Source organism: Danio rerio, chromosome 17, assembly GCF_052040795.2.
Source record: "Danio rerio strain M-AB ecotype USA chromosome 17, GRCz13ab, whole genome shotgun sequence".
NCBI lineage: Eukaryota > Metazoa > Chordata > Actinopteri > Cypriniformes > Danionidae > Danio > Danio rerio.
Window position 1 is genome coordinate 23,154,030 of NC_141037.1, and position 15,764 is coordinate 23,169,793.

The following is a 15,764-nucleotide window of genomic DNA, read 5'->3' on the forward strand; positions in this document are numbered from 1 at the left end:
CTCATTCCCACATACAAAACACTCTCTTTCAAAAACAAATAAATAAATAAAACAATAAAGAATAGATGATCACTTCAAGTGTCCACCCCCATATAAATGTTTAAAATGATCTATAAAATGTAAAATATACAACTCACAGAAATACCTCTGCTTTAGTATATGCCGCATTTAAATATCTTATGGCTGCTAGTACGAAACTATCTTTGTATCGTTTAGTTTTACAACTTGATACTAAAAATCTGTGACTAGAAGGAAGAAGCTGAAACTCTGAGTGTAGTGGATGAGCAGTGTCACTTAAAATTGAATTTGTAATTCTCTTTAGCTCCCTGGTGTACACAGCCTCCAGATTGGCCAGTGACACACCAGTCAGCTTACTGGACCACTTAACTATTTGATGCAGTGTGTTTTTTATACTTAACAGAAAGATTCCCAAACCACCAAAGTAAAAGATAAAACGGATTCAAGAAAAGATTGGTAAAATAAAATCATCATGGAACAGAATGGATCCATGCTTTCATGTTGTCTGTGCCACATTCTTGCCCTACCATCCAAATGTAGCAGAAGAAATCGAAGCTATTCAGACCAAGCAACACTTTTTTTCTACTCTTCTCTCGTCAAGTTTTTTGGTGAAAGGTAGGCTCAGTTAGCTGTTTTTTAAGTCTTCTGCTTCAAGCGTTGACGAGTGTTTAGAGAGTCTCTTCTGCAGACCTATGTCGTTACGAGCAATTAATCAGGTTACTGTTGCCTTTCAATCAGCTTAAACCAGTCTGGACATTCTCCTCTCAACTCTGGTATCAGTGAGACATTTTCCTCCACTGTATTTTTCTATCCTTTTTAGATCAATCTAAAATTCCTACAGAAAATGGTCTACGAATTTTAGGACTATATATTCTGAAACTTTTCAAATGCATTGCGATTCTCTCTTGAATCGATTTTGAGCTTAGGTTTTACCACTAGATGACATTGTATGCATTACAAACAGTCACACTCTAACTCTAAAAAGTTAATGATTTAAGGAAAATGCTTAAGCGTATAACTAGAGTGTTCATAGTGAGCTGTGTTTACATTTATTTCTGTAGAGTAAAAGCCATGGTTCAAGTGCATTTCACCATTTTTAGTACAGTGCAAGACCAAAAGCACAATCGCTCTACTTTATGCTCACAAATAGTCTATGATTGTAAACTAACCTAGAGCACCAACAGCTGTTAAAAACTAAGCTCAGAATCGAGTCGAGAGAATTGCAATACATCGACTGATTTATCGTCCCAGAGTTAATTTTCTAAAGTATTATTAGAAATAATAAGATAAAAAACATGCAACATTGAAGTCACCGAAATCATCTTGCTTCCCTGTTCTGATGATCCGTTTGAGTTTGTGCAGAATGTTTTGACTTTATCTGATTGACTAAAAACATCAGCGAGAATAAATTCGGTTCACTTTCTCATCACTTCATCTGTATCCTAAAGCTGAAGATTCAGACAGAAAAATTAATGGATTAGCATTTTAACCATTCTCTGTTGTAGCTCCTTTGTGCAACCCTCATATTGCTGTTTATAACCTCCTACTGCTCTGCGGTCTGGTTAGTTTGTCACTGTTGTACAGGTAAAATGCTTGTTATTAATGATCATGCTGTTATGGTACAGTGCATGCAGTGTTTAAATTCCTCCCCCTATGCATTGGAACAGCAAGGCCCAGCTGCACCAGGCCCAGGGATCGATAAGAGGTCAGGGAGGTCGAGGGTCATTCCTCCCTCCCATTATGACCTGACCACTCACCTCATATGGTGACTAACGAGGCCTACTGGGTATAGTGCCAGATAAGAGCAGTGTTCAAGGAACATGAATAATACTAGAGGGCTGTTCATTCAGAAACAGAAAACAGAGGTAATGGAGTACTTCCTTGTTATACCATCAACTTGTGTTGAGTAGATGTAAAACACACAAACCGGTTGAGAAAGGCAACCTGGACTTTTGAATGAAAATAAAAGTAGGCAGAGGGGTGGAGATAACATTGGGTCATTCCCTCATAATAAAATATGGAAAAATAGAGAAGTAAATATAACTCTGTGGAAAGTGGAAATGAATTGTTAGTTTGAAAAGAGATAAGGAGTCTATTAGACGTGATTATGCCAATGATCAGCTTTTATCAATAATCAATAGTCTATTGGATTGGTCTCCTCATTGGATCTCTTTAACCTGAGATGTCCTCTGGGTGCAGCCTAATTCCCAATTACAATAATAAATTAAGACCATGTTTACACTGCATCATTTAGGAGTGACAATTGCATTTAAAGGATTTTCAACATTGTAATCATAGCAGCATTCTGGGGTCTAGCCCAACTGATCTGACTATTCTGACAAAAGTTTTATTATGTCTACCAAAGGCTTATGGCTGGTGTTTTTAAATGAAACCACCTTCAATAAATACCTCATTTTTTTGTAATGCAATTTCATAAAATACTCTGGTATGGTGCCATGCCCACTTTTTATAAATCCTGTTTATTAGGTATATTTGGACTTAAATTATGCAGTTTATGGAGTTAATAAAGCAGGCAGGTGCAAGTTTGTTTTTCTTATGGTGTTATATGAAAGTTAACTTAGTACATAAAGTTTGTTAAGGGCTTGTTCTTATTTGCTTTTTTTCTAAGCAAGATTTCACTGTCACAGTGCAACAAATTCAAGACGCTCCTTGTGATTTCTTACATTCAAACAGAATAAAGAGAAAAATGTGATGGAGAACACGTGACTACATCATTAACAACTAGTTCTTCAGTCTGGTTTCATGCTGCTTAAAACTGCGGTTGTCACTGTTTGCATTTTTCAAGAATTAGATCAGTTGCTTGTGTTTGTCACTAAAAGGTGCACTGACTAAAAAAGAGAACATGATTTTATATTTTTTCTTATTTATTATTATTTTGAGACCAAATGGTATTCTTTTAGAAACTAAAAGCAAGAAGGTTGCTGGTTCGAGTCTCGGCTGGGTCAATTGGCATTTCTTTGTGGAGTTTGCATGTTCTCCCCATGTTCGTGTGGGTTTCCTCCGGGTGCTCCGGTTTTCCCTACAGTCCAAAGACATGCACTATAGGTGAATTAGGTAAGCTAAACTGTCTGTAGTGTATGTATGTGAATGGGAGTGTGTATGGGTGTTTCCCAGTGATGGGTTGCAGCTGGAAGGGCATCTGCTGCGTAAAACATATTCTGGATAAGTTGGCGGTTCATTCCGCTGTGGTGACCCCAGATTAATAAAAGGACTGAAAAGAAAAGGATTGAATGAATGAAAACAGAAGCTTATACTGTAAGAGTTTTTAATGTTTAGTGAAGTGTTTTTAAACTGGAAAACTTGTAATGCGTTTTAGCCATTTATTTAAATAGCTTACGTATTTTAGGGACCTAAAAATGCAAGATGCAATGCAAAAAATAAATAAGTAAATTTTGACCTAATGCTGTAACCTAAATGTGTTAGTTGTGATTTCCTATCAATTGTTTGTGAAATAGTTTTTTAAATAATTCAGAATAAAATCTGTCACCTTTAATTTGTTTTGAGCCTGCATGAGTCATATAAAAGAAGACATTTTAAAGAAAAAAATGCCTGAAAACACAGAAACTTTTTTTTTTGCTTGCCCACATTCTTCAAAATAACTCATTTTATGTTCATCAGAAGAAAGAAACTGATGGTGAATTAAATTTAATTGGTAATTTTTGCAACAACAGCCTATTTAAAATCTGTCAACACTCTTAAGATTTTCATAGCAAAATAAAGTCTTTAGATGCAAATATCCACAGGAAGCCTACAACTAAACTAATGTAGCATTAAATCAGATGACATCCCTGTATTGTCCACTTTTTAAGAATTCAAATGGCATTTCTAATGAATCTCCCTGGTTCAGTGGCCAAATTGGCTGGGGTGGTGCATGGCGCTGGATACACTCCACTGTGTCCGCTGGCCTGTGTAGAGCCGTGTGTTTTAAAGATTTGACAGAAGATGCTCTAAATTATCTGCCTTTAGACAGTGCTATCCATTAGTTCCCCTCTCAGCGCCGAGCATGAAATGCGAGTATTGGGGCAACTGTGCGTTGGGAGATATCATTCAGGACTATGAGCTATGGCCAAGCGCTGACAGTCAGGATAAATGCCCCCACTTTTCAGGCTGTACAAATGGCATTTGGCCACAATAATTCAGCAAAGGACAGTTCATTCCCCATCCAGAGCGACTGGACCCAGTCAAAAGCTATTACAGCATCTTCTTTATTAGTGCCTATGGTTTTGGTGTAGAGATCCTCAGATAAATACAGCTAAAATGCCACTTCACTCAGAAATATTGGCCCATTCCTCTGTTGCCTGACTAGGCCCGAATGACAGCCTGTTTCAGACATTATAAACCTTTCTGAAGTCACACAGTGCTCCTGCCAGCCATCTGTCATGCTGTAAGTACCATCATTTGCAGACCAATAGAAGTGATCAGTAGTTTTTCCCCCAGGCTCCAAGCGAGGCATCATAGTCAAAGGAATTGATTATCACTTTATCATTTAAGTATAGCTTGCTTTCAAGAATAATAACTCACATTTAAGGTGCCAAATGGCTTTGCATATAGCTCAAAACGCCAGCCATTTAAGAGTAATTGTGTAATTCGTCAATTGTGACGTTGCTTTATAGTTTCTGCATCTCGGCGCGGCTAGGGAGCTCGGCGGAATAGAAGCGCGCTGTCACCTGTGACGTTTGAAAATCTCTCCGGCGATGCTTTAATACGTTACCGGGGGACGCGCGCGCATTCAGACTTCATAAGGTGACAGCGGTTTTATCGTGCGTCGCCTCGTAAAGTCACGTCATCTGTAGGACGAGCCCGACACTTTTATTAAACAGCTATTCGCCGCGCGCTTCGGGAGATGTGCAAAGATAAATCCTCATGAATAACTGAACTGTCTGTTTGAGGATCGGTGTGTGTCATACAAAAGTTAGAACGTGATCTAAGCGGCACATACTGAAGAAGGCTAAATGATGGCTTTCAGAAATGATACAATTTAGATATACCTTGCAGCATGTATAAGTACACCCCTCACAAATCTATTTTTAAATGAATATTTTAATAGGAAGATATACAATAATGTATTTGTGCATACATTAGATTAGTCATTACTGAAGCCAAATCTAGATCTTATCTAACAAAAACAACTTTTAAATTATAAATTAATACACCCAAATTTATGTTAGAAAAAAATAATAAATACAAATAAAATAGTAGAAAATTTTATTCATTTATTCATTTATTTTCTTTTCGGCTTAGTCCCTTTATTAATCCAGGATTGCCAAAGCGGAATGAACCGCCAAGGCTCGAACCAGCGACCTTCTTGCTGTGAGGCGACAGCACTGCGCCACCGCGTCGCCCTTGTTAAAATTTTGTAGGTTGTAATTTATTTTGCAATATTTTGCTTGAATTTAATTGTATTATTCTTCAATTTTTAAATATTTTAGTCACCAAACATATTATTTTAATAAAAATATATGTTTAATAAATCTGTTTTGTTTAACTGCACCAAAATACATTGCCTAGATTCACTAAGAAATTGATAAAATAATAATTTTCAAAATGAGGTGTATTCAAGTATGCTGAGCATATAGACAGACAGACAGACAGACAGACAGACAGACAGACAGACAGACAGACAGACAGACAGACAGACAGACAGATAGATAGATAGATAGATAGATAGATAGATAGATAGATAGATAGACAGATAAACAGATAGATAGATAGATAGATAGATAGATAGATAGATAGATAGATAGATAGATAGATAGATAGATAGACAGACAGACAGATAGATAGACAGATAGATTAGTTGATTAAATATACAGGAATGTTGAGCATTATTGTTTAAAAAGTAAAAAAATTATATATAAAAAAACTGTAGTGTAAACAATTTTATACATATAGGCTAATGTAAAAATAGCTATTTATACAAAACCCGGTATTATTTATAAACAAACCAAATGTATTTTTTCTGTATAAATCATCTTGTCTAAATTTTCAATTATTTATTTTTAACACAAAATGCATACTAGTGTCGAGCAAATATAATAACCTTTGTGAAAATAAATTGTCAACATATAGCTAAATACTACATGCAAATATGAAATATTTTATCTGGTGTATATTATTCAGATCTAATCAAATATGTATTAAACTCAATACTTTTTATGACTGTCAATACTTATTGGTGACAAGTGAATGAAATCTATGAAGAATAATGAAAATATATAGTAAATTATTACAAATGTTATTTTGAATCTACAGTGCTTAAATAGAGTCATCAAAATATTCTTCTTACATGCACTCACAATTTTTTTCTGTCTAAATGATAGAAAGGAGATACAGTGATGAGTCCGTCCGTGCTGAAAAACGAACAAAAAATTATACACATACAATTTTGTTTGCACGGGCCTTTTCCCTAACTGAAGATAAAGTTTACGCTGCTTTTATTGCGGTATTCTTTTTATTATAAGGCCGTCCTATTGATTCGATTTTGGCGCAATATTCCAGTCAGCCCGATTGTAGCAGACTTTTAGAAAATGAGATCTGGCATTCGACTAAATGAGAATTTCCTGTGCGGAGACATTCATTGGTTTGCGCAGGAAATTAATGATAAAAACGCCCATCTTTGTGTGTGGCGCGCGTATCGCCGCTAATCTGCGCCTTTGTGCAAATGTAACCAGGGCTGCTCTTTGGCAATCGAGCGCAACGCCACGGCTTTGAGAAAAACCACTTGTTCTGTCACATAATTAGAGATCTCATACCCGCTTTGTGAGAGGGGGGCGAGGGAGGATGGAGGGGGCCTTGTTTGCCCATTTAAAGTGTGATTCAGATAATAGTGTTCTCATCAAAGGTAGCAATTACATTCATTACACAGGCGGCCGCGAGGAAATTAAGTGGCAGGAAAATGAAAAGCTTAATATGTACTTCCTTTATCCTATTTCTTTTCCTTTCTCTGCTTCCACACACGCCCCGTGTCGCACAAAGGTGGGGGGTGTAAGATAGGGTCTCTCCAGAAATAAATAGTCTTGGGGGCGTGAAGAATAAATCCAGCCGTGGTCCTCCTTCACCCTTTAGCAGTAATGATTTGGCGTTGGGGCAGCCGTTTCTATAGCTGCGCTCTTCAGGCAGGATTAAAAGCCTTTCTTCGGGGGCTAATGTCCACGGCAGCCTTTAAATGACTCCAGCATATGATTGGAGTGTTAAAAAAGTGCCCAGGGGCCTTCTCCAAATTAATACCCAATTCCTTTTCAGGAGAAAATGAATTGTTTCGCGTTCTATAAAACCACAAACAGCACATAAATCAAGCGCTTTGGAGCAGAGAAGGGGGCCCGCTCATTCAAAGCCTTTTAAATGTGAATTAGGGCAACGGGGGAACTTGGTCTGACTTACCCCCGAGCAGGTGTAGAGGGAGCCGCTTCAGACACCCTGCAGATGCTGCATTAGAAAGCGAAAGCGAGAAGGGCCGCATAAACAAACTGAACTGACACTCATTTGAGAGCGAATGTACGTCATGAAGTCTGTGCCAGTTTGAGTGCACACCAAACCACTATCAGTTATTTTCAGAGACCTACTAAAATTTCATGTGGCAGTCAAATCAGAAAGAAAATCAGAAGAAGACGCATTTCATGTATTTTTTAACTCAATTGGACCATTTAAAAAGCTTTATTTGACGTTGACCGAATAACACAACCAACACAACACAACCAACTATCATCACGGCAACTATTTTTCGCAAGCACTGTTGCACCACTGCTTTGAAAACAATAACGCTTCATGAAAAGAAGCCCACTTGAAACCCCAATTAATCTTTTTCAACTGACAAATTACTGTCACCCTGCTTGAATTATTTAAGGGGAAGTGGCTTCACGGGAAACCTGAGCATAATTAAATTGCTATAAAATAACATTAGTGTGGACAGGCTATTAGGAAGTGTTGTAATTGACTGCTTCAGGGGTCGTAGTTCAACCCTACAAGGTCAGGCTGTCGTGCTTTCCTTTGGATGAGTTTGCTGCGCTTTTCACTTGAAAACCCACATACTGTACAGAAGCTGCCAAAACTTGATTTTATAATTCTCATCCAATAATGTTATATACCATGTGCATTTTAAATCAGGTGCTCCCCCACACGTAAATGTTTACTTATTCATAGGCAACAACAAAATATGGACAATGTTGTTTTCCTTAATGAGTAAAGAAGAGTGAAAGCAGATTTCGATTTTGAACCTGCAGGCCTACTTATTCCCATGATGAATAATCACTACTACTTGACATCCTGCGCCATCTAGTGTCCAAATTGTGAAATGGAACTGGATTTAACCCTAATAACAGCACAGTACAGAATTACACAAAGAAAGAAAATAATGTCATTGGATTGAAGAACTATGTAACACAAATGCAATGTCATGAATCAGGAATGTTAATGGATTTCAAAAGAATCTCAAACTGAAATTGGGGCTGGGGTGCAACATAAACCATATGTCAGGTAACATAATAGCTTGGTAAATTGAAGTCTTTATTGCTGTAATGTGACCTAAAACAACTGTTTTATTGTACCTACACAATAAGGCTATGTATACAGTAGATTGTTTGTTAACACTGGGAGCCAGGGCGCTTGTTCTCTGGTCATCTGAACCATGATCACAGGCAATGAATTGCTGCATGTTACACTAGAAGCCTCTCATTACATCTCTGAAGAGTGTCATAAGTATCCAGAGCTCTCGCTCTAACTGGTCGTTTGTCACACCCTCTTCAATGGTTTTCCTACAACCCTGACACAAATGGGGCAATGCGATCTTCAGCTAACTTCCCCTCTAGTTAAATATTAAACGCTATGAAACATGAATGAGCCAATCCTGCTATTTAAAGTAATGCAATTGGCTCAAGTACTCATCAAATTGCCCATGACATTTGAATATGGAAATTATCCATGTATTTAGCTAATCTGGTAAAAGGCGATGAATCATCAATGCACTTGATGCAGAATTCTAAAAGGTTTTTAAAATAAATGGATCATTGCTGTTATGCAGAACCTCTGTGGTTATGAATACCAATTTTTTATGGTTAAGCTGTAATTCAAGAAATATTTCAAATGTAGGAGTCTTGCAAAAAGTATCATTTTGAATTTCTATATTATTTATCCAATGTAATATTTTGATATAGCGCATTTATCGTGTATGACCATACATCCAAAGTGCTTCACAATCATGAGGGGAGTCTCTGGATGATGCAAAGGCAGCCACAGGACAACTGCACCAGTGCGCTCACCACACACCAGCTATAGGGACAGTGATGGAGCCAATTCAGTGCATGGGGATGATTATGATGGCTAATGGCCAATGGAAAGAATTGGCCAGAAACAGAGGTTACACCCCTTCTCTTTACGAGAAGTGTCTTTGTATTTTTAATAACCACAGAGAGTCAGGACCTCCGTTAAACGTCTCATCCAAAAGACGGTGCTCACTGACAGTACAGTGTCCTCTTCAGTGCCCCACTGGGGCATTACGTCTCACACAGACTGCAGGTTGAGCGCCCCCTGCTGGCCACGCAGAATAACAAAACAAAAATAAAAGGATGACTTTTATATAGATTCTAATTTTTTAAATTAGCATTTAATGGAAAAAACTGACTACTGATGTATGATTTACAAGATAAATCTATTTGACTATCTAACTATTTTTTTTTACTTTAAAATATTATGGTTAAATGCAACTTGCCATTTCTTTGTAGCTAAACGTTGCAATTTGCTAGCAATTTCTGAATGAAATTGTACCTTGTAACAGGATGGAAACAAAATATTTTATCAAAGGCTTAGTCGTTGCTCATTGAGTGACTAAAAGTGAGCTTTCCAATCATCTTTGTAATCTCTTAGCAGTATACTGTGTCATGTTATCAGACACGACAGAACTACACAAACCATCAAGCTAATCTCCACCTTTAAATACAAGCCTTTTGTGCAGCTGTTTTTCCATCAAAACGTTGTCCTTTCGTCGATGACGACGACCGCGTCATTTACAAGACTAGCAAGATAGAAACTGATAGAGCATCAGATAAGTTTATAACGTGAGTTAGTTTAAATAGGCCTACTACCAAAGAACGCATGTTTTGTTTTTTTGTTTTTTTGTTTTATCAGGGGGTAGAAAAAAATATTTGTCGTTTTGACAATTGTACATTTTACAATTTCTGTCAAAATACAGAAAATGTATATAACTCACTTTTATATTCACTCATTTGGGGAATGGGGATACTAGGTTGGATTACTTGAATTCAACCCGCTCTTCAAAGTACTGACACACAGGAACTAAATATTCAACCATCGGAACGAAGACGGAATCATTTTAGCGGCGCACCGCCAAATTGAACTTTCACCCCTACGTTTTCTTTTGTTTTGATGGCGCATAGCATCATTTTGGCTCTCCAAAGGTTGTTTTTGCACTTCATTCGCCAATGACACAGTCCAAAAAGACAAAAGGAGCATGTTTAAAAGACGTCAGTCCAGCTGCCGCTTAAATGTAAAGCTCGTTTAAATCCCGTTTTAATTGATCCAGTCGCGCTAACTCGCTGACGTTAGCTGTCCAGCATCACCATGGAGCTTTTCTCGGTCAGATTTTTCTAAAAACTCCTTAAATAACGGAGTCGTCAGTCAACAAATCCAGCAACCGAGTGTGGTTTTAATTCAGCTGACACCCTTGAAAAGGTAACTGTTGTTCATTGTTGTTAAATGATCGCATAATGCTTGGGAAAGCTTGGCGACGTCAACGTTACTCGCTATTATAGCAACGCCTGTTACCTTGTCAACTGAATAACAGTCAGACTAATACAACTCAGTAATGTTTGTTACAACTGCCACAAGTTCAGCTTGAACTTACGAGCTGAAGATTTTGCAGCTTTGTTTACTGTATTTGCTGGCATGGGACTGTTATTGTAAAGGGTTCGATTGGATTCACACTTTACAGTATGCCTGTAAAGTCTAATGTTGTTGTTTGATATAAGCGTCGCTTTACAAAGATTTTCTTTTGTATATGCATCTGTTTGGTTATATTTTATTTACGCTACAGCCTGTTTGACCACAGTGGAAGACTCTAGATCTTCAATGGGCGAGGAGAAGCCAGAACCCCTGGATTTCGTGAAGGACTTTCAGGAGTACCTGAGCCAACAGACCCAACATGTCAACATGATATCAGGGTCTGTCATCGGTGTGAAAGACAGTGATGATCTGCAAGGAGGTAATTTATGTCTGTCTGAAATATATACACAATATATTTTTTTATTAGTGCTTTCCACAGGTTTGAAACCAGACCATTTACTTAAATGACATAAATAGTTAGCTATATGCAACAAACAAAACATAATTGAATTTTTAACAGTATTTGTATTTTTTATGACAGTTTTATACTGTTTCTTTTTAATAGGTTGAAGTAAAAAATGTTGAAATAAAAAAAATCCACTATTTCTAACACCAGAATGCTATTCAGAAGCCACATGCAGCCACTGACAGGGTAAAATCTTCTCTTTCTTATTCAAGCTCAAAGCAAACTTGAATGCCAAAGCTTTTAAGATATGTATATAAAATAGCCTATTTAATATATTAACTTGAAATAATCATTTAATGAGAAATAAATGACAAAAAAGAAATGAAACAAACAATATCTCTAAAAGTTTATATAGTTACAAGATTAAAACGTGTAGATTATATAAATAATGCAAATGCAATAACCATTACTAATGGTGTACATATATTTTGCAGCCACATTAGACCAGTTATTTCTTCCTCTCCAAGTATATAGTAAAGTTTTTCTGAATCATTTAGATTAAAGAAACTATCATTTACTTTTTCTCTTGGTCTCATGGCTGCGCTTGCTGTCAGCTGTGAAGCAAGCGGAAAGTAGCCTTTGATAAAAGAGTAATGCAAAAATGCTTACAAGCTTTAGAAAGTGAAAGCAAAAGTTGAATCCCAGACATTTTAGGATATTTAGTAACACGGGCCGGATGAATTTTTAAATCCCAAAAACGTGCATCTTTGTGGATCTGCAAAGTATGTGAGACTGTATGTAGGAGTGTTGAACAGGTAAACGAGAGAAGATTTTCCACTATTTAATTGATAGCGGATATTTGGTTATATTGGGTGGATACAAAAAAAAAAAAAAAAACGTAAAAGCATGTCAATTATATAAAAAAAAAAAGTGTCATTAAATATACTTGGGCGGCCGTTAAAATACCTCGGTGGCCCACCCAAGTAAAATCTATGTGTTGGAAGCACTGTTTATGATTTAGTAATAATATATTTTCATATAAATATCACCATGAATATAAACAGTATGATTTGCTTGCACTTATCATAAATGGGGTGTGCAGTAGAGTGCATCAGTGCTCAGCTGCGTTTACGGCAGCACTGGTTTTGGAAAGTGTTTTTCCCATAAACCAAAAATCCAGCCACAGGGTGAAGAACAACATTATAAAGTTTGATTTTAAGTAAAAAGGCCAATTTTCTGAAAACATACGAAAATTGGCAGATGGAAGATAATGTAACTTTGATAATGAAGGAATATAATGTACATTTTTCCAGTAGTTTAAATTATAGGATTTGTGCCTTTATTGTATGAAAGAAAAAAATTAACAAAGAAATATGCATGCTGATTTAAGCAGACTGTCTCTTAGGTGTCCTTTATGTTAGTCTTAAGTATTCTGTTATTGACTTCTCTTTAAGAACTTGCTCAGAATGGCCTGGAGCACCCAGCAGTAGACATGTCCTTAGAGGACAGTTCAGGGATGTTGGTGGATGGCTTTGAGAGGACATATGATGGAAAACTCAAGTGCCGCTACTGCAACTATGCCACCAGGGGGACTGCACGACTTATTGAACACATACGCATACACACAGGTAAATGATCTTTAACCTTAAACCTCAAAAATACTAATTTACTCAACATTTACTCTGAGTGTTTATAAACTTTTATGCGTTTCATTATTCGGTCAAACACTAAAGAAGATATTTTGAAGAAAGTTAAAAACATGTAACCATTGACTTCCGTGGTATTTGTTTTTTCTACTATGGAAGTCAATGGTTACAGGTTTCCAGCTTTCTTCAATATATGTTTTTAATATTCAACAGGAAGTCAAACTGGTTTGAAACAAGTAAATGAGGAAATAATTTTCAGTTCTGGGGTGAACCAGCCCTTTTATTACACTCTGAGTGGTTTTAAAGACTGTATTTTGTCTGTTTGTCAGCTTTACTATTTATAAACTCTTCTCCATCTCCTCTTCCAGGTGAAAAACCACACAGATGCCACCTGTGTCCTTTCGCCTCGGCCTACGAGCGCCATCTAGAGGCTCACATGCGCTCTCACACAGGTGAGAAACCCTACAAGTGTGAGCTGTGCTCCTTCCGCTGTAGCGATCGCAGTAACCTTTCCCACCACCGTCGTCGTAGACATAAACTCCTCCCAATGAAAGGCGCCCGCTCTGCTCTTTCACATCGGAAGATGCTCAGCGTCCTGCAGAAGAGAGGAAACTCTTTAGGTTATGGCCGCCGACTGCTCATCAACCTCAGCCCGCCATCCATGGTCTTGCAAAAGCCCAGCTCTGAGCAGCACCACCTGGGGGACTTCACTCACGACCTCCCTCCTCACGCTCACCTTCATCAGGAAGCTTATAACGGTCTAGGAAAGGATCCACAAGCTATCGGTGGAGCAATTGGAAGTGGTTCTAGAGAAGACCAGGATATGGCATTGGACAACCCACTGAACCAGCTTTCAACATTAGCAGGACAGTTAGCCAGCATCCCATCTGAAGCTGAAGGTGCGCCTGTGTCTCCCGGAGCTGAATCGCTACCTGATGAAAAACCTACATTCCTCGTCCAGCAGCCTGTAACAGCGCCCGCTGCGGTTTCGGTCAACACAGCTCAAGCTTCTTCTCCCATCACCCCAGAGCCCAGACCAGCTGCACACAGCGGCTGCAGTCCAGGTGTGGGACCCTGCAGCGAGAGGACCAGCACTCCGAGCGGAACCAACAGCCAGCCAGGGACGCCCACTCCAGTACAGGACCCCCAGATGCTCCATCACTGCCCACATTGTCACATATATTTCCCAGATAACATCCTCTATACCATTCACATGGGCTGCCATGGCTATGAGAACCCTTTTCAGTGTAACATATGCGGGCACAGGTGCAGAAACAGTTATGACTTTGCCTGTCACTTCGCAAGAGGGCAGCACAAATAAGGACACACACTAGTGTTTTACCGGCCTCCTCTTTGCCCTGTTTTACATAATAATGCGATTTTAGTATCAGGAACATTCCAAAGACAAATTCGGGTGAGCCTGCGTTGTTCTTATTTTATTTGAACTCTTATTGGCATGTTATTTGTCTTTGTAAAGGTTGTAAATGGTGTCCTCCTCACATTAAAAACTATCAATATAGATTATCCGACTTTTGCAGTCATGCAGATTTTTTGCCTCAACTCTCTTTTATAAGTGCCAGAGTTTGATAATCAGTGCCTACAGTTATTTTCTGAAAGTTAACACTTCAAATTTTGTAGTTTCTTTTGCTTTTTTACATTTGGACTTCTGAATGACTGTAAATGTTCTCATGTTTTAGTCGTGACATGACCTTCGCCACATTTAACACTTTTCCTCTTCTCTAATTACGGATTAAATTATTATTTGCTTTGTGCCTCATTATTTAAACTTAACTTAATTCAACAAGATTGTGATTGAAGATGAACATTTCTAGCAGAGGTAAGTACGTTGGCTGTTTAGCAGTAAAAAAAACGTGTCCTGTAGGATTGTTGTTCAAGATTTTACTGTAGTGGCCTAAGGTCTTCTTCTCCATACTTAGCACCATAGCACATGGCTGTATACACTGGTTTTGTAAAGCAGTGTTGATGATTGTGTTCGGACGGTGTAAGCGCACGGTTCTCTTTCTTTCTGTCATTCTCTCTCCCTCATCGCTACCATCAGTGCCATGCTGTAGATGTTATTTGTAATGTTTTTGGAAACATTTGTGGTGCTACTACTATTGAAGCGTTTCATATTCCTGTCTGCATAATGAACTAAATTATCAGATAAGTATTGTATGTTTTGGTGGATTTGATGTTGAATGTCAATAAACCTGACTTATGCGATGTGTACTGGAATGATAGCTTGTCCTGTCCTTTTTTTTTGCTCAAAATTCAACGATTTCCCTTACATTTGTCTAGTAAACATCATGACATACTTATTACACTTTCTGCAAATGTTCTTCTGTAACCTCATTACATACTTTGAGAATAATACCAGAGATAAATCAGGATAATAAGGTTTCCTGTCCTACCAGTTCCTAATGATAAATATTACTTTGCCTTTGCGTTGTATTTAATGTCAAAGTCAGCGCCATTTTGGTAACAAACAGAAACAAAACTCAGTTGTTGAAGCCAGGAGTCCAGCGGCCTGTTTCAGAAAGGAGGTTAACTGAAAACTCAGAGTATTTTAACCCTGAAATGAGAGAAACTCTGGGTTTTTCGTTTCAAAATGGCAGGTTTGTCAAACTCGAGAAAGCAGGGTAAGTCAAGCCTGTTTCTGAAAGAGAGGTAACTTTAACCCAGAGTCAGTCAAGTGGTAACTTACTCTGTGAATCTAACCTGGTCAGAAGCAGGTTTTGTTCTCTAAACTCAGAGTTTCTGTCTGTCTCCTCCCTTTTTTAAGATGAAGCGGTATTTCTCGCCTTAGCCTTACGTTTCTACCCACCTATTTTAATGCTCAT

The 15,764-nt window shown here is 37.9% G+C and overlaps 1 protein-coding gene across 23 annotated transcripts in view; it reads left to right on the forward strand.

Moving 5' to 3' along the window:
- ikzf5 (IKAROS family zinc finger 5) overlaps positions 1-15,159 on the forward strand; it is a 260,718-nt gene extending 245,559 nt beyond the window's left edge. For 10 of the 23 annotated variants that reach the window (XM_087288792.1, XM_087288790.1, XM_087288793.1 and 7 more), the window contains 3 exons: positions 11,084-11,251; positions 12,733-12,906; positions 13,293-15,159. In XM_087288792.1, coding sequence (XP_087144918.1) covers positions 11,119-11,251; positions 12,733-12,906; positions 13,293-14,245 — 1,260 coding nt within the window. In that variant the 5' untranslated portion in view covers positions 11,084-11,118 and the 3' untranslated portion in view covers positions 14,246-15,159. 23 annotated transcript variants of the gene reach the window in all.
- The last annotated feature ends 605 nt before the right edge of the window (positions 15,160-15,764 follow it).